Below are 19,420 nucleotides of genomic sequence, written 5' to 3'. Positions count from 1 at the left end.
AACTGCTCCTGCTCGTCGTTGGTATAAATGCAATTGGTGTAAAATTACACTTGCAACTTGCACAGCATAAGTGTGAATTCATAAGAGGGTTAATTTCCTATAATATTAAAGAACTTTCAGGGTCTACATTGAGCAGCAGTTTATGCCATCAGCTCCATGATAGAACAAATGACGTTTCTACTGGGACAAGCTTTGTTTTGTCAGGATCAGTAACCTTATCAACAGTTGACCCAGAACTATAATATATGTTTGCAAATAGATAACATATGTCACAGTGAGAGGTAGACACGGCTCATAAGCAGGAGTATATAATGAAGATTTAATAATAGCAAAGCAAATAATGTACAGATGTATACAATAATATTATTTTTTGAGAAGTGTAGCATTTTTGTTCACATTATGAGAGCAGTATCATTTGCTTTATCTTACTTACATAAAAAATGCACTGGTCTTCACATATAAACACATTGCACAAGTACTTGCATGCTACCACACTTGCTTGTGGATTTTTTGCTTTAATTCAGCTTTAGAGAATATAATTTTGACATGAAGAACAAGTATGTGACCTAGTAGGTAGCAGAACAGAGAATGCCTTTTAGTAATTGAAATACAAGGGAACTAGTGTTCTCAGAGGAACTTTATTTTGCTTGCACTTTCAGAATTGCTAGGTGGAGGGGATTTGCTTAGTACAAAAGGAAAAAAAGCTCTGAAGACCTACTGCTTAAATGGTGGATTGATGCTCTTTAATTTAAGACACAGCATCCCTACCCCCAATATCAATACTCTGACATTTTTCATGACTTATAATAAAGGGAGAGAAATGATGGTAGAGTCCTAAGATATAAAACAAGTCACCCATGTCTTGTGCATTTTGACATTAACACTTCTCTTCCTTGACCTTTGACAGATTAGGCCTTGACCCAAAGCTGCTGGCCAAAATCCTAAATATGAGTTCAGGTCGCTGTTGGTCAAGCGACACGTACAACCCTGTTCCTGGAGTGATGGAAGGAGTACCATCTGCTAATAATTATCAAGGTGGCTTTGGAACAACGCTCATGGCTAAGGTACATAACACTTGCGTGTAAAGTATGTACAGTTGCTTCTCTCTGAGCTTCTAGCAAACGTTCTTCTCAGTGAAAATTTATTATTATAGGGAAATACGTTGTGCATGAACAAGGGGGAACCCAACCTCTTACTGTACCTCTGAATTAATGAGTTGTGTAGGGGCCTTTTCCTTAGCCTCCAGCCTCTTTCTAGCCACTATTACTGCTGAGCCACTCAATGAGATTATATGCACTGTCTTTTTGAGTTCTGCCTTAATCCAGGAGTTCTGATAGACTTGTGTGTATGACAAGCATTCAGCAAATCATTTGGGTGCCTCTTGCACGACTGCACTAGAGTTTAGGAGTCTAAGCCCAAGAGAGCAATTCGTGCTAGTCCAGGTGACCTGATTAGGTGTGAATAGTGGCATAAGCATCTAAGATTTTGGGCCCAGTCTCGTTCTTAATCTGTGCTTCTGGACATGCCCTCTAGCAGCCCCTTCCTTGCTAAGGCAGCAGTTCATATGTGCTTGTCTTTTTGCCGAAGGCCATTTGTAATGCAGAAAGCAGACATTTCAACCCACACCCACCGCAGACTGATTTTCTGTAGGTATCTGCACCATGCTCTCCTGAATTGTCTTTGTTGGTGGCAGAAGTAGTACTTCTTCTGAGTAATAACTTAGTAATCTAAATTACTTGTCCATGAAGTGAGAGATCTGGGGTTTAGGTCCCCCTCAGCATGAGGAAGTTGTAAACTACTGCTGTCTCATCCCAGGAGAGTGCCCTTACTGCCATGCTCTTGGCTGTTCTAGGAAAAGCACTGAGTCACTCTGTGGTCAGAAAAGCAAAGCTCTTAGAGGCCAGAGGAAAGTAGGCAGGGAGGTCAGGGCTCTGCATCCCACTGATGAGGACACACAGTTGGAGGAAGGAGCTATAGAACTCTGACTCTTGAACTACTTCTGCTTGTAGCACAAGGATTGCCTAAGGTAAATTATAAAACCAGTTCTGGAAGAGATCTCTCATCTAATTATGTAAGTGCGGGAAATAATTTCACACTGAACATTAGTTTCATGGGGATACTGTCCTAAGGGAGGCATTTGAGTTCATAGAGGACAGGTTTTAGGCATACCAGTTTACGAATGCTCCCAACTGGTTAGGCATTCTGGCTATTTTCAGCTCTTCCACATACAGTGGAAATTAAGCACTTAAAACTAAAACAATATTCTCACAGCTGGTGATCAAACTCAGATATTGCCATGCAAATCTCCACAGTGCTGGAGTTCCTGTATGTAATACGTGCCTACTGATGCTGTTCCTGTTGTTTTGCAGTTAATTTATGTCAATTGGTGTGTTTGCACATTGAGTGGAACTGGCCAAGTTCTGTCCACAGTGGCTCCAGAGTGTTTTGTGCGGGGTAGCATAAAAAAATTTTGCTAATGCTGCATGGCTTCAAAACCTTCAGTGGTTGTCTTGCTATATTTTACGTTTATGGATCAACAACCAGGAGCTTTCATTTCTTTGAGGGATGTGCTGAAATTCTGGAAAACAGCAATTTTTACGTCATGTTCACGTCATTGAACATAGGGGACAATAAAGTGTTATTTAAATTATCGATTTATAAAATATGTTAGGCTATTATGTAGAGTTTGCCAGGGGTATTGATTAGAGATAAGCAACCTGATCTTGGCACTGCATCAAAGCTCTTGTTTCCATCTTGTGTCTGTTCTGCCTGTTGTGCCCTGTTTCGCATTGCAATCTCTGTTCTCATGATTCATAACTCTTACTCTTGTCCAGAATAACCTAATAGTATAAATAGGATGGGGGCATATATTTCCTTCCCTCCTTTTTGAATTTCTTTGTAAAGGGTTTTTTTCTTTTTGTCTGCTTCTAAGAGGGACCCTTCGTTTCCTCTGCAGGCTGCCTTAAAAGATGTTCTTTTCATTGGAGGAATAAAAACCTAGCTTGTGCCTGTTGAAACTGACTGCTTTTGGTTATAAAGCATCAGTGGTAACTTAAGAGGAGAATTCCTCAGAGAGGTTTGTAATTGCTGTTCACCTCTTCTGACTATGCCTTTCCTGGCAGTCCTGCCTGCCAGGCAGCCTGAAGAGTGCCTTCTTTAGGCTGCAACCCTCAATAAGAAGGAAAGACTTTAAATTCCTCTCATGCCTCTTGAATAATGCTATGTTATTGTGTATAGACAGAAGATTACTTGAATGAGTAAGTAACCAAGACAGCTGATCATATTCAAGGTATTATTTGGTGCAGTGGTGACCTATTTTAAGACATTTCTCCTCAATTTGTGGAAAGACTTTTGCTACTATCCCTTTCACCCTCGTACGTGACCTGTCATGCAGTTTGTGAATTGTGTGAGTTGGGCAAGTTTTTTTTTTTCTAGGAAATAGAGAGAGTGGTTTTGCCACTTAATAAAAAAGAAAAGCTGTATATTCAAAGGAGAAAGAGGTAGGTACAAGCCTGAGGTTAACAAGAGAATACTCCACAATGAAAACAGCTAAGAGTGACTCAGTAACAGTCACTAAACACCGTTACTAAACTTCAGGTTACTGTTCACATACCAGAAGTCAAAGGCTTTCTTAAATTTATTTTGTCACCAATGGATCTCTCAAACAAAACCAGAGGATCCTTATTTTAAGTGTTTGTGTCAGAAAAGCTTGTCAGACACCTCTGAAAAGCTTTTCAGTCTTGAAGTCTGATATTGAAATCTACAATTTAGTCAACTTAATGCAAAACCTGCTCTAAAGGTTTTGCATTTAAAAAATCTGTTCTACTTCCTGTTGCCATCTTTGTGCCCAAGACATTGCAGGCCAGAAGTTCCATCTTTCATTCACAGCACATTTGCTAATTAAATGTCTCCTTTGAATCCTGAGAAGAGCTAGGTTTATATCATACTATTCTTGACTCACATCAAGACAGCCTTTGAGCTTTATTCCAAATGGCAGTTTCATTTACCTCAACTGCAAAATAAGTGTAAGGAACCAGGTATTTCCAAAGTGAGCATTGGAAGCAGATTCCGAAAGAGAATCTGTTTCCCTGTTCTAAGCTGAGAAAAAGAGGTTAGAATAGTTGGTACAGTGAGACATCTGGAAGATGTTGTCATTTCCAAAGAGTATGAGAGGAGCCATAAACTATGCTCTGATTTTTACTTTTCCAAAAAGGTCAGTAAAGGGCAAATTTCTTTCAGAGCTGTTTTGTACTATTTCGCTCGAGGAATCTCCACCCTCAAGAGAAAAGGTGCAAAATACTTCACAACCTGAAGCTAAAGATAAGCTTTACTTACATTTTGTTTTGTTTTGTTTTGTTTTTACCTTCAAAGCTCTAATTAATAGAATGGAATTTAAGAAAACAAAACAACCTTCCTGCACTTCAGAGTCAGGAGTCCTTGTCTATTTAATTATTGAGATATTGTCTGATGTTTCAGCCATCCTCAAGCCAGAGTTTCATTCTTAAAGTGAGCAGACCTGCTTTATGAAATTGCATTTGTGCTAACAGTCTATTAAGAATTTTCAGGGATTGCTTCTGTGAATACCCCGTCAGAGAGAAATAGATCATGATCAGCACTACCAAAATCAAGCACCTTCAGAAGTTTGGCATTAGATTATTTTGCCATTCTACTATTCCATAACTTGATTTAAGTTTTGTTGAATAAAGTGGATAATATGGCAACAGGTTTCACAAAGAGGGTTTAGAAGAGGCTAGGAATATGTCATGGAATATCTTATATTAAGTAAGGTTAAAGTAACCATTCCTAGATTTGTCAGGTCATCAGTCTTTCAACAGAATTGCTAGACAAGAAGGAATTAACTGCCCTGATGCAGATGAAAAATATTTTGGATCCTGTGACACCTGATATGTATGTTTTTCCCATTTTCCTAGATCTTGAAGTCACTCAAGGGTAATAGGAAGAGTAACTATAATTCTGATTTGTATCAGAATGACCTTTATAGAGCCGATTTACAGATCGAAGTGACATTTAGAGAGTAGAGTAAGATCTTGAATTTCCTTGTGCTAATTCAAATCCAGACACACAGAAAATAAAGACCTGTCTTGTAAGTCATCTCTGAGAAGCCAAAGGTGCTCTCAGCAGTACTACAGTCTCTCAGTTCTTCTGTATCAAAGATTTGTTATTATAAAAAAAAAATAAAAACACAGCAGATTCTATGAACCACCATAGTCCTGGATGGACAGAAAGTCCAGGCACTTCCTGGTAACACTTGAGAGGTTCTTTTGCAGCTTTCTTGAAATGTAGACTGCAAAATTATTTCTCTAGCAAGACCTTATAAAGGCAATCTTGAGTGCAGGCATTACTTTCATACTTAGACAAGAGACCTGTTTATATACCCAGGCCCTTGTTAGCTTTTCCTTCTTTGGTTGATTGAATGTCTGATTCAGCTTAGAATTCAAGACATACTCCAGCCTAGCTTGTTATTTCTGTCCAGAATGCATGCAGCTGACTATTTCTAGCTAACTATGGTTAGTCATAGAACCTGTTACTTGCCTTTGACTTCTGTCCTGTTTATTTCAGATTATAACTGTAGCTGACCGAGGGTTCTTGGAGGTCAGGTTTCAAATTCATCATCTTTGCAACCTCCCCTCCTTTTTTTCCCCCAAATTTAGTGTTTAAAACTGCAGTAGAATTATAATTATTCTCTGCATCCGTTTATTGTCAATCATTAAAGAAAACTTGAGTTGTAGTAGACCCAGGAAGTCCCCCAAGGAATTCTTTAATACATCCTTCCAGTTAGGATGCAAGCCATTCGTATTCACAAAGTGGCCTATGCCTCTCATTTCACTATTAACTGGTCATATTATAGTAAATGTATGCATGCTAAGCGGCTTCAGTTTTGTTGTTATTCAAGTCCCTCCTGCTTGATTTTTAAGCTGTTTTAGAAAGAAAGATGTCCTATCGCTGAACAAGAAAGTAATGCCTTTACAACCTATGTGAAATGCTTAAGTGAATAGCCAGGGAGATTTTATTTTTGGAGATGACATAACAAAATGGGGAGCCTTGAGTCTTGCTACCAGGTTGTGTAGTGATCTAGAATCTTAACATTCCTACTACCCTGAAGGAAGTTGATGCCTACCAAAGTCTGGGGATTTTCTATTGACTAACGTTGAGTTACTCTTTTAAAAATGAAAAACTAAACAAGGCTCCTTTCTTCCGGCATTGAAATTTTAAGGCTGGAGTATTGTATTTGTTGGCAGTGGAGTTCTCTTCACAGTGGAAGCCAAATAACCTATAATATGTGCATGGCTACTTATATCCTTGTTGTTTCTCCCCTGACTTTTTTCTCTTTTTCTTTCCTTCTGTTCTTCTTCTCTGCCCTCTTCCTCCGTCTTATCCCTCCCCACAGGATCTTGGCTTGGCCCAGATTTCTGCCACCAACACAAAGACTCCAGTTCCTTTGGGATCTCAGGCACATCAGATCTACAGGATGATGTGTGCAAAAGGCTATGCCCTGAAAGACTTCTCAGCTGTGTTCCAGTTTTTACGTGAGGAGGAAACCTTGTGAGCTGTCCTTTGGAAATAGACAGAATAACAAACCACATTTTTTTAATCCTTATAGCTTGTTTGAGGAGTATATGGGTTTAATCAAATACTGTGCATCCTGATCCCATACAGACTAATCATCTTTGGTTGTCTATATCACAATGAACTCCGGGGTTTTTTCATTGTTCTTGAAAAAGCAAGCCAGAGGAAGGGATTGTTTGGCAATGAGCCAGACAGAGTTGGTTTTTTTTTTTTTGAGAACCATCTGAAGTTTTGGGTTTGTTTTTTTTTTTAAAACTAGATGCAATAAATAAATATTTTTTTTTATGAAACACTTAATTGTTTGCATATAAAATATATTATGACTGCAAACTTAGGTGACTCTTGAATAGTGAGATAATGTTATATAGTGATTTTATGATATACAATGATCTATTAAAATTTAAAATGAATACTTTATGGAATAAGGGAAGATTTGTTCAATGAAGAAACACAGCTTGAAATGTTTGGGTTTTTTTCCTTGCACCTCCTAGCCTTGAGTTGATCAGTAGTGAATTTTTCCTGGGATTCAGGTTGCAGGTTAAGTTTATAGGCACGAGTGTCTAAGCGGAGAGCTGTTACAGCATGTTTACCTGATAGACTTAGTTAAAATAACATAGAATGTGTGTCCCTCTTGTAAAGCTCCGTTATTGTATTTTGCTAACCCAATTTTATATTTTCTTGTATTCTGTCACACATTTTCAGGACTCAAGAACAGCACTTAGCAGAAGTTGTAACAAAGTGTACATTTGTTTTAGGTAATTACTGAATTATTTTAAATCTAAAAAAAAAAAGCCCTTTATTTTGAAAAGAAATAAAAATCTATACTGGTAAATACTTGCTGTATGATTATTTGCTTTTTGTTTTGATGCGCTTTTGTACACACAGAGTTAACCAAAAATTTGTACTAAGTGGTCTTATTTTTTAATTTGCTTGGTTTTCTACAGATTATCTGGTGAAACCAAGCTTTTCAAGAGCTCTTGTTGTGAAGTGCAAATGGTAATATGTTTCCATATATATAACCTTAACCATTCACCATCTCCTTGGTCTTGCAAAAGTACAGGTACACACTTGGCTTTATGAGTATAAAAACACACGTTGATTTTGCTAGAACTACTCACATTCAGACTTACTTGCAGGCTCTTGGTTTAATGGTCAATTATGCATTTACATTCCTGTTTTGCTTGTATGACAGATCCTTTTATATTATGCACATTTGGGTAACAAAACTGTGTGCTTGAATTAGCTCAAGTCTGTGAATAATCTTCTGAGAACGTGGACATTGTATTTTAACCCATTGGTAGCATTGTACAAAAGTCATTAAACAGTACTGGTTCTCCTTTCAGTTTCCTTTGAAAACTGTTTGACGTTCTGGGTTATTCAGGAATTTGGGGCTCATTAATGTTATACATGAGTATAGGACTACTGGGAGCAATCTTACTTTTAAAAAAATTGTTCATCTGTCTTTTGATAAAACTACTATTTCTACAGGATTTCATTCGTTTGTTGAAATTAGACACAAAGCTAGCTGCAGTAAAAACTATTAAAATTGCGAAGTCAGCCACTCAAGTGCTGGAAAAACACAGAAACATGGAACTGTAGTTGCAGATGTGTGGTTCCACCTTTCAGAACAATATGACATACTGGAACATTTTTTCCTCTGGGACTCCTGCCTCACATAATACAAAGGATGGACGTAATCTCATAACTAATTTGAGGTCACGTAGGGAAGGATGTTTTTACCAGGAGGTTCCTTGTTCATGTCAAAATTTTATAATGGATGAGGTAAGGAATTGTAGGGGAATCCTGTTGAAGTTTATCTCCTCTGTATTTCACTTGGAGATGTGGCTGGCATCAACAGGACTGCTGAGAGATGCTTCCGTCTACTGTCTCCCCCAATCTGTAGCAGGGTTTGCTATTAATGTATTTGCCGATAACCCTGGGGTTTACCTGTAACCCTAGGCTTGCAGGAAGCATAATGATTTGTTTTCTGAAGATGTCGTATGCACACATAAATGTTGGGAGCCATGAGGGAAGAGAATATGCTCAGTGAGACACATTCTTAGAAGTTTTTAGCTTCTGAAATAATGAAATCTCTGTTAAGAGTGTGGAAACTTCATTGTTATTTTTATGTTTCTCCCAAAGGCTTGTAGCTTAGACTTCCTGGGGTTCATTTCTCCTCCCCCACAACCTCTGATCAAATTTTAAATTCCTACTCCAAAGCATAGGGTGCTCTAGTTGGAGTAAAGGCTGCCAGAATGCTATTTTGGCAAACCAGCAAAATCTTCTGTGGTCTCCTTCTCGGAGGAGGATTTTGGCTGAAATTAAAAACAAAACAAAACAAAATAAACTAAAAACCCCAGCTTCAGGGCAGCTAGCCAGCATGTAAAATTTTAGAACAAGCAGTTAGTTTGGCAAAGTTAGAAACAACTTTTAAAATAAGTCTTATTATGGAAAGTGCCTTGAAACCTTTAATGATGTCCAATACCTGAAGCCAGTAATACAATTTATATTAGAATATACTTTTTTTTTCCTAATTCTTCAGGGGAATATTGTGTGACTAGATACATATAATGGTGGTGGTATTCATGCTAGCTATAGCTATTCTGCATATGTATATATATAATGTATCTTTTGGTTTGCATTGAGTGTACTTCTGGTCTGTGGAAATTAAGCAAGTACTAAAACTATTGTCACTGCCAGAAACAGCTGTTGAAAACTGTAATTTGTTGAGTTGAACAGAAAGATTGTAAAATTGTTTGAATTTCTACATTAATTACCTCCCAGTACATACACACAAATTAGGTGCAACAAATTAACTGCATATTTTGTAAATGTCCCAAAGGGAAACTTGAGGTAACTTCATTTTTAAATGGTTTGAATGTTAAACTAGCCCTCCCATCATGCTTACTTTGGAAGCGCACCGATATCAAATGCATTTATTGACTAACAGGAAAACATTGACAACCAATAAAAGTAGTGATGGTTTTAAAAAAAAATCTTAAGCAGTCTTCTCTCATTTATAGTTCAGTATAACCTGTCTTAAGAAACTATTTTTGGTGGTCGTTTAACAGAGGAGGCCTTCTATTAAAGCTGCTGAGTACTATATTGCTTTGACTTTATTTATGGCTCTTACAAGCCTCGGGAGGAAGAGGAGGTATTCTGACCAAGTAAAAGTATTATACGTGATATTCTGACTCTGCTTTAACCAGTGGGAATTTTGCCATTAATTACAATACTGCCAAAATTTCACAGTGTGTTTTGAATGCCCATGTGATTCCAATGCAGATGTGGCCAAGATGCAGCTCTGGAGGAGCTCAAGCGCATCCCTCTGGCAGGGATTGTGCTGGGATTATGAGAAGTTGGAGTGGTGGCTGTGAGAGGACAGAGCTGGCAGGAGCTGCTGAAGTTGATATTGCCGGTCTCCATCCCAGCCTTGTCCTGCGATGGATGAGAGATGCTGAGGGGGACAGAATAGCTGCTGCCCGTTCCTGCCTGAGAACAGAGCTACCCGTCTTTTCAGCCATTTAAATCTTACAGCTCTTTGCCACAAGAAGATTTTATTAAAGGTTTATGGAACAGAAAGACTGGGGCCACCCCTGGAGCAAGCAGAGAAGGGCTACCATCATACAAGGGCTGCTCTATTTATGCAATAGATGTCTTTCAATACTTCTAGTCCACCAGCTTGAATTGCAAGACCAAAGCTATCCAGGCACAACTCTGAGGGTACTAAGTTGATTGGTAGTGATACCTGTTGCTTTTCATTTGTCTTTACATCATCATTGTCTTCTCCTCCTTCATGTAAAAATAGATGCAATTCAGCTTTTCTCAAGAACAGTTAAGAATATTGTCTGTCTCTACAAGGCTGGATAATAAGTTGTGGAAACTTTGATGCAATTTAGAAACCTCTGCTGTGTTTTCTTGGCTTTACAAAATGTATAGCTACGATCCTCTGCAGTATTTTAAACTTAAGATTTTATAAGACCCTCTTAGGGGACTTTAAAGTGGGAAATCTTTTTATTGACTTCAGTATCAAGTTCTTAGAACTTGTACTGCAAGCCTTGCAAAATTGAAAAATCATATTTCAGTAGTGGGAGAAATTTAGTTCAAAGTCTACAGATTTGAATAAATGGTGCTTTTGAAAAGCTCGAGCTTTCAGTAGCAAAGATGTCTTTGCCATTCTGTGCAACAGTGTAATAGATGTGTGGTCTTTAAAGGCCGCTGGTATTTTTAAGATTTGTTGCTTTCTATGTGTGATTTGTTACAACTCGTCCTGCTGGCTGGCACAGTTACACTATTTTTTTTTTTTCCCAATAAGAATAATAGTAACAGATTCAAAGTTTTCTTAGGTGGCCAAAGAATGAATATTTTCTCGCTGATGTGTTCAATAGATGTATGACCTGGAACTAGGCATCCATATGGCAGTGATTTTTTTGTTGTTGTCATTCATCATGGATCGTGAGTACTTGGGGTAAATTGAAACAGGTGGATAAACCTTGCTGAAGCATAATAACTACTGTATAATTAAAAGCCGTCTGGCTCTTTCTGCATTTACACCCAACTCTTCCTTTTGGCCTTGACCCTGAAATGAGGTCTGGGTTTTCATTTGAGGTCAGAGATAACTCAGTCTGTTTCTTCATTTACTTTTACTGAGCCTCCATTAGTGACGACAGCGTTCTGTTTGTTAAAGTAAATGCTATATATGGAGATAATAAATGTGCTAACATATGTTTTGTGAAGTTCACTAATTTCAAAAAGACTTGGAGCACTAGACAAAAACAACTGAAATACAACTGATAAAAAGGGTAAGTTTACATGTACCTGAAATGCCACTACTCTGGAAATAAATGCAAATATTGCTATAATACATTTCAGTCCTTACAGTATTTTTAGAATATAAGTTAATTGTATTTTGTCCTGTTGAAGTTCAATGAAGAAACCAGACAAGTAAACTAAAAGTAGTGGTCAGACATAAGCTTTATTTGGTCAGAATCAAGTGTTGCTGCTGTCAGTCTTCCAGTTTGAGCCGCATGATGAAACTAGCTTGGATTTACGCAGGCGACTTACAGCACCAGCAGCTGTAGGGAAGCAAGTGATGTGGCAAGTAACTTAAAGAATACTTCTTAAAATCTCTGAGCTGCCTACATTGTTCTGAGAGTGCTTTCTTCCAAATGGTTTAACAGTCTTAACTGGGCTGTAATCGCTGGTTGCAAGCATACCTGAGCCAGCTGTAAGCTAGCTGGTTTGCATATCTGGAGCTTTCTAGTCCCAGAGCCTTTCCTGGGAAGCTGGGCAGATATGGGGGCAGCAGTGCTGTGTAGACAGGCTGTTTCCAGTACCTGAACTGGCTTGTTTATGGCTAGCAATAGTAGGTCATTTTTGCTTTCCAGTCATCAAGCATGTTATTGCATGGCTATAGAGCCTGGAAGCTTTCAACGACCAATATTTAGTAGGCTAACACACTGGATGCTGCAGCTATTATCTGTTTTACAGCATCATCTTGGCAGTCTGTGCCCTGTTTTTTCTTCCTCTGTTTGTATGATGCCTAGGACAAGTCCCCTTGGTGTTGAGTAATTGTGTCAGGCTGTCAGGCAGCCGGCAGTCTGCAGTCCACAAAAAAAAAGACTAACTTCAGTCACTCACCGGTGATTGAAGCCAGAGCTTCAGACGCATGGATTTAAGACATGCTTGGATTCCTCTGCATTTCTACCTACAAGGTTTTAATACAAGCTCTACCTTGTTTGAACCTATCTATTGCACTGCACCGAGAGCCCGCAGTATGTCAGTTGGTTATTTTTTCCTGCATTTGACTGTGTTAGAGCCACATTTGCTATTCATGCTCAAAAATAGCCAATTTCTGGGCGCTGCCAGGAGAAGAATAGAAAAACACTGCTGAGCAAATGGAGATTGGTAGGTCACGGGACCTAATGCCGTCATGTTACTCTCACTGGAAAGCTATTGGATCCTGTCTCCACGTCCAGTTGCTGTGACTTCTCCTCTGCTTGTCCCTGGATAGATAACAATGTGATGCAGATGCAAATGAGGTCTGTGTTCATTAAAGGGAGAAAAGGTAGGCAGCATCTTTTGCTGTGTGTCTCGCTAGGCCTATCGGGAAGGTGGGTCCTTGTAAAATAGATAAGAGAATCTCAATCCCCTCCCTCTGGCATCATGATAAAGACAGAGACGCTGAGACCGCAGACATCTTTAGATATCACCGCTAAAGTCCTAGCCGGCAGAATGCGATTCCTGTCCCTCATCGCACCACCCAGCTCTGCCGTCTGAGCAATAAACATCACACCAGCCTCTCCAAACTCTCCCTGGGGCCACTTGTGGCTCTAGTTTTGGCAGCTTTGTCTACCTTGGCCCTGGCTGCCTGGAATCTACTTCTGTGCTTCCTCCCGAAAATTCCTTTTCCAGTGCTGTGCCCAAGCTGACTGTAGGCCTTCAGTGTGCCTGCAAATAAAGATGTTAGGTCTTACTTGCTTTCCATGTGCTCCCAACAGTGCCAGAAAGCACATAATGAATGTGTCTCCCTTGTTTCTTCCAGACTTAATAAGTAAACGGAGCTATAAACAGTAAGCCAAAAGGATGGGGATGGCAGGCATTTATGGGGTAGTAGGAATTTGTTCATTGAACTGGTCGTTGTGCTACTTCGTGACTGCGGTATCTCAGCTTTTTTTCTGAGAGCAGGAGCAATGTGTGTTTCTTTTCATATGAAGAGAAGCCAAAACTGGCTCTGCCCACTGACCTGTGGCTGTCATTTTGAAACGGACTTATTGTTTGTATTTACAGTAAAAATGAAAACTAGCCATTTTCTTGTATTAAAATATAGCTGATTTGCTTTGTTGGGGCTTTTTAATCCATGTTCCATAAATGGATGTTCTAATCTGTTTGCTAATATTTTATTTCATTCTCAGTCTATGTAACAGCCTGCATATTATAGGCAACATATAACATCTAAAATCACATTCAGGAATCTATGAGAAACTCGAGTCTTAAGGTAACCCTGCCACGGTGCTGTTAATAACACATTGCAAACAAGAAAGTAGTAAGTGGAAATAATGCACTCATTTAGAAGTAATAAATCCTTTGATCTTTCTTTGAAGCAAGGGTATATGCTTAAACTACCAATTCAGGGACAACCAGATGCCCATAAAGAATGGTTCTTTGCTTTGATAGAAAATCGGTGAGGCCTGCCCAGCAGCTCTGGTCTGTAAACAGATTAGTTAAGTGCTCATCAGCTCTGATTTGCATAGGACAGTCTTTGCACACAAACCCTACTTCCAGCCTTAACGAGCTATTTACTTGCAGGAAAGCTACTGGGTTCCTTTTAGTTGGAAACCTCTGTTAAAAAATTGTTTTCTGAAAAGGGGCAGAATCCTGATTTGGAAACAGTGCCTTTCCTCTGCATAAACATTAATGCGCAATTGGTGACTGGCAGTTTGCTGAGCATCTTTAATGCAGGAGTGTGGGAATTAGAAAAATAGCTCATACTTGGAAATTTGGAGAAGAGTTACTTCTCTCTGCTCATTGGTGGCTTTCATTCTTGGCTGGATAAAGAGCGTACATGGGAGAGGACTGGGAAGCAGACACTTCTGTCTGCGGAAGAAGCATCCCAGAGCTGAAGTGTTCACTGAAGAGGATTTCGCTAGGCTATAAAATACTCATCGCCTTTGAATAAAAATAAATGCCTCATGGGTGCTTGCTGATTGCTGTGCAGAAATTGTGTGCAGCCTGCAAATTTGGCACTTACATTTTTTCCCTATTTAAACTTCTTTTGATCCATAGAATTACTTTTGCCTAATACAAAGGGAGGTCAGTCTCAGCCACAAGCATAGGAGATGGCGAGATTCACCCTAGAGTACAGAATAGCTACAGTTCTTCAGTGTTTTTGCATTTTGAAGTGCATTACTTCAGTAATGTTTTGCTTTTCTTCTGGATCCAGAAAGCAACAAAACTGCAACTTTTTCTGACAGGGAAACAAAAATATCAAAAGGGGAAAAAACCCCATGAAGTATTGCTGAAACCAGTGTGAGTAGTTTAAGTGCAAACCTGCTGCAGCTGAACAGGTCTTAAAAGTGATAGACTAGATTGTTTCTGTATTAATGATCCCACAAACTTTGGCGTGACAGGTATACAAAAAAAAGGGTATAATGTAGATATGTGTGTTTTAAAACAGAATACTGGTGTTAGACACAGGAAAGTTAATCGTGTGGTTCTGCCTTACCCTAGCAACAGTGAAAAATGTTATGAATCTGTTTTTTCACTGCTTACACTATTTCCATTTTGTGTCCCCTTCTACTTGGAAAGTAAACTTAGGTTAGTGTCTTTGTGCCTGAAAACACGGAGTGGAAGGCTGGACTGAGGAAAGTACACATCATTTTCATGGACAGGCTAAATATAGTTAGAAACTCTTCCCTGTAAATCCCTGTTTGGTTTTCATTTGTTTATTTCATCAACCAGACGCTAGTTTTTCACTTAGGCTATGATAAGAACATTACCCAAACACTTCCTCAAAAAATAAAATCTACGTTGTTACAGGGCACTTTGCATTAGCCCATCAGCCGCCTGCCTTTGAAGGCTTGTGTCCAGCCCCTCAGTTTTATAGTGCCAAGATTCAAATATGGGATTGCTAGAGGAAATTAATTACTAGTAAATTTAGAACAAAGGAAAGAACCTGCAATTTCACAGCATGTAAAACACCTTTTGGAATTCTTTGCTCTCTTCTTGGAAACCAGTGCGTCAAATTCTTGGAATTATTTTAAAGGGCTCGGTAAAATACGTAGCTATCCAACATGCCATAATAAAATCTTATGCTTTAGGTTATAAATAGCAGGCAGAAAATTATTTTGTCTCTAGCCACTTCAGACCATGTCTATTCAACGTGCATTGCAGAACACTGCGAGGCTTGCTTTTCTGATGCTGTGGGTGCCAAGTACAGCTGGGCAAAGAGTGGAACCTGATGGGACAAAGTTGTGATCCAAGGTGGGGACATCCTCTGTTGCCGTGCCTGACCACTAAGCTCTACAGCTGCTACTTGCTTCCCTTCCAGCCCAGCTCTTACCAATCACTGGAGTTCAATCAGGGGCAGGAGTTGGCTCAGAGACTTGCGTGGCTTCATGCATCAGCTGTCCTGCACGTCCAGCAATACCTGCATCTGTCTGAGCTTTCTGGAACTCTCTTCTGTCTTCAGCCACTTCTTAGGTGCTTGTATCTGCTCATTCTGCTTCATGTCACCTCCAAGGTGGACAAAGAAACATCTTCAGTTTAGTCTGTATAAACCTGAGCCTTCTGTTGATTCTCTTGCCGCTGGTTCCCAGTTCTCCCTCTCTGACAGTTCTCCTTTGCTTGTTGCCTCCAGATCATAGTCTGTAAAAAGTGTCCCTCGCTTGCATCCTCCCATAACCACTCTGTCATGTAGTCTTCTCACTTCTTCTATTACACCTAAATGTGTGTATCTTTCTCTGTCCCAAAACACAACCACAGAGACACATCATTCTCATCCCTAAAGGCAGCGTATGATTCCATCCCAGCCATTGCTGGAGTTTTCTTTTCCTTTCTTTTTCCTTGTTAACTAGTGTGTTTTGCCTCCCTTGGCTCTCAATTTGAACCGCACTTTTTTCCTCTTGTAGCTTTGCAGTGCCTAATACTCACACAGATGTTACAGATGCTGTGTAGTCCATTTGAAGAGTGATTCCCAAATCACTCTTCAAGTCATTAAGGACGTTGGGCTTCATGTCACCACATTCACTCTTGCTTTCACATCTTATACCTTGCTCCTGCTCCCTGAATTGGCTTTTTGATTAAGTTAGTATCGAGTGTCCTCTCACTTCTCCTTCAAACCAGCTGCATCAATATCAGTCTCTAAGGCTGTGCCTAAACCAGCAATGTAGTCCAGAGCAGGAACCTGCTTTACAGCCTATTTTCTGACCATACTTGAATTCGCATTGCAGAGCGATCCCAGAGTACGCTAGTGGGTTTTTTTTGGATAAGCAACAGAGCAGGATGGTGCTCCAGGTGTGCCTCAGGCACTCTGACTTGCTCATGGGCCTTCTGTGCGCTGGACCAGACTGCAGCTGGTGTAGAGAAAGTTCCATATACAACACACACGCAATGCAGGCACCAGCTCCTCAAAACCAACTGTGTAGCTTTCCGGATTTGCTCCTACTGTGCTGCTGGTGTAGATAGATCCTATATGCCCTTTCAGAGGAGCTGATTTTTTGCTGCTGCTGTAAACCTCTGTTTGTTTTTTTAGAATTTGAGAATTACCTGATGACCTGATGACCTGATGACCACATCAGGTCAATGTGAGATTGCAAGCCTTAGCCTTCCAGCAGTGTGGAGCAGATCCTCTTCTTGATTTTGTCTCCAAGCACATTCATGGACTTCTGTAGGGATTCTCTGTGTCATCCAAAGTGAGATCCACACTGAAATGTTACCTGCTCTTTGGTAAAATGTCATGACTGTGACCATATTCTGCATGTTGTAGATGCTCACTCTGGGAAGCTCACTGATACTGGCCTAAATAGTTGTTTTCCTAATGTAGGGGTTGCAACACTCAGTTAAGTTTGTATTCTTACAGAGCTAACCAGGTTATTATTGTGGAAACCAGATATATTAACTTGATTTTAAAACTGTTCTCTATGGGGGCTTGTTTTTATCTCCCTGGATTTTTTAAAATTTAAAAATACATTTGCATTAATGAGAAATGTATTTTAACAACATAATGGCTGATAATCTTGCTAGTAAGGTATTCCTTTGATGGTGGGCTACAAAGTCCTCAGTAGCCCTGGTAGAGATACAGCATTTCCAACCCATTAGTCTCCCCTTTATTTTATTTATTTATTTTATTTGAAAGCTTCCCTTCCCAAAACCCACAAAGGAAGAATAGGAAACAATCATCCATGTGGAGGTGGCTTTTCCACTTCCTTCTCTCTCATGTAGTTGTTAACAGTAATTTACAGTTGCTCAGTTTCGTTGAGAAGGCTGTGATCTTTCTACCTAAAGTAATAAAAATCAGTGTGTAGGTCTTATTAATTTACTGCATGCTGTAAAGGCTAACAAATTGTACTGTACTAAAAGAATATTGCCAAAGTATTTACTGAAAAGCTTATGATATTGAAAGTAGTTCTGCTTCCTGTGGACTTCCTTACCTCTGCGGGAAAAATTGTGATAGCATCAGGCATGTTCATCACCTGGGCTGTATGCCAGACCTGAGAAGTATTGTAGTTCTCTGAATATGAAGGAGAAAAAATACAGTGGATATTTTTGATGCATGCACACATCTTTATTTCCATCTTTGACTTGAGTTGTGCCACTTGGACATGGTTCTACCTTAAGTAAGTAAAAAAATCTCAGTCCTTCTGCAGTCAATGGCAATTTTATCACTTATTTCAGTAGGACAGGACTTTTTCTCCCCTTTTTTTTTTTTGTCACAATTCAAATTGGAACGTGGCTCTTCAAGTTACAAAAAGTGTCAGGTGTTTTATAAAAATCGGATTGTATCATCAAACCAAATAATTTTGCAAGAAATAGTGAATATGAAGAGTGTAGCTGACTTCTGAATTGTATTACTGTATTACAGGATCTCTCAAACATGAACAGAGGAGCAAATTGGACTTGAAAGTTGAGTTAAGATTAACAATTTTGTTGATGAAAAGTAGCCAAATATTAAATAGCTAGAAGTCAGAAATTACAGGGTCACAATTAGGAACCTGGTCTATTTAACATTTTCATAGATGGAGAGGTAAACAAGGACAACCCATTGTTGAAATTTGCAGCCACTGAGTAGCAATCTGACATCCTTGTGGCATCAGGTGTGTGCAAGAATCACAGAATCCCAGAATGGTGGAGGTTGGAAGGGACCTCTGGAGGTCATCTGGTCCAACCTCCCCTGCTCAGTCAGAGCCAGCTGTAGCCAGTTGCCCGGGACCGTGTCCAAATGGCTTTTGAATGTCTCCAAGGATGGAGACTCCAATCCCTGGGCACCCTGTACCTATGCTCAGTAAAATAGTGTTTCCTGGTGTTCAGACAGAATCTCCTCTGTTTCAGTTTGTGCCCGTTGCCTCTGGTCCCATTGCTGGCTGCCACTGACAAGAGCCCAGAAGCTCCACCCTCTTTGCACCCTCCTTTCAGATATTTATGTACATTTATAAGATCCTCACTCCAGGCTGAACAGTCTCAGCTCTCTCAGCCTTTCTTCACAGGAGAGATGCTCCAATCCCTTCATCATTAATAAGGGAAAAATTTTTTACAATGAAGGTGGTGGAACACAGGAACAGGTTGCCCAGAGAGGTGGTGGATGCCCCATCTCTGGAGATGTTCAAGGTCAGGTTGGGTGGGGCTCTGAGCAACCTGATTTGGTCCTGCTCCTTGCAGGGACTAGATGACCTTTAAAGGTCCCTTCCAACCCTAACTTTTCTATGATTCTATGATCATCTTCATGGCCTTTTGTTGGACTCTTTCCAGTATGTTTTTTGTCATGTACAAAAGCACACGTTAGCATAATTCCCAAGGGTAGAGTTTCTCTGGAGAGGCACAGGGACTGAGCCCTGGTTCTCTGTACCTCCTCTACCAAGGTGTTTCCCACAGATACCCAAGCACACTGGTCTGCAGTGAGAGGGCTTCATGCTCCTCTACCCTGTGGTGAGGTTAGAAACCTGTGGCTTCACTGTAGTGTTCTGCCCACAAAGGGACAACTTCAAAACTGTTGAGAACCCCAAGTCCTTAGTGAAAGAGTAAACTATCCATTCTGAAATAACTTTTGTGTTCTGTTCATGCCATAATAACCAGAACCAGGCTCTAGGTGAAAGATCTCTGCTGGTGGCCAAACTAG

The 19,420-nt window shown here is 39.8% G+C and overlaps 1 protein-coding gene across 1 annotated transcript in view; it reads left to right on the top strand.

Moving 5' to 3' along the window:
• The window catches only part of HIBADH (3-hydroxyisobutyrate dehydrogenase), an 85,964-nt gene extending 78,039 nt beyond the window's left edge, over window positions 1–7,925 (top strand). The window contains exons 7-8 of the mRNA XM_086742580.1: window positions 908–1,064; window positions 6,410–7,925. Coding sequence (XP_086598706.1) covers window positions 908–1,064; window positions 6,410–6,568 — 316 coding nt within the window. The 3' untranslated portion in view covers window positions 6,569–7,925. The remainder of the gene's footprint in view (window positions 1–907; window positions 1,065–6,409) is intronic.
• Window positions 7,926–19,420: the final 11,495 nt, after the last annotated feature.

The sequence above is a fragment of the Chlamydotis macqueenii genome, chromosome 2 (assembly GCF_036417535.1).
Source record: "Chlamydotis macqueenii isolate bChlMac1 chromosome 2, bChlMac1.mat, whole genome shotgun sequence".
NCBI lineage: Eukaryota > Metazoa > Chordata > Aves > Otidiformes > Otididae > Chlamydotis > Chlamydotis macqueenii.
Note: the sequence above shows the minus strand (reverse complement) of the source record. Positions and strands in the feature narration are given on the sequence as shown.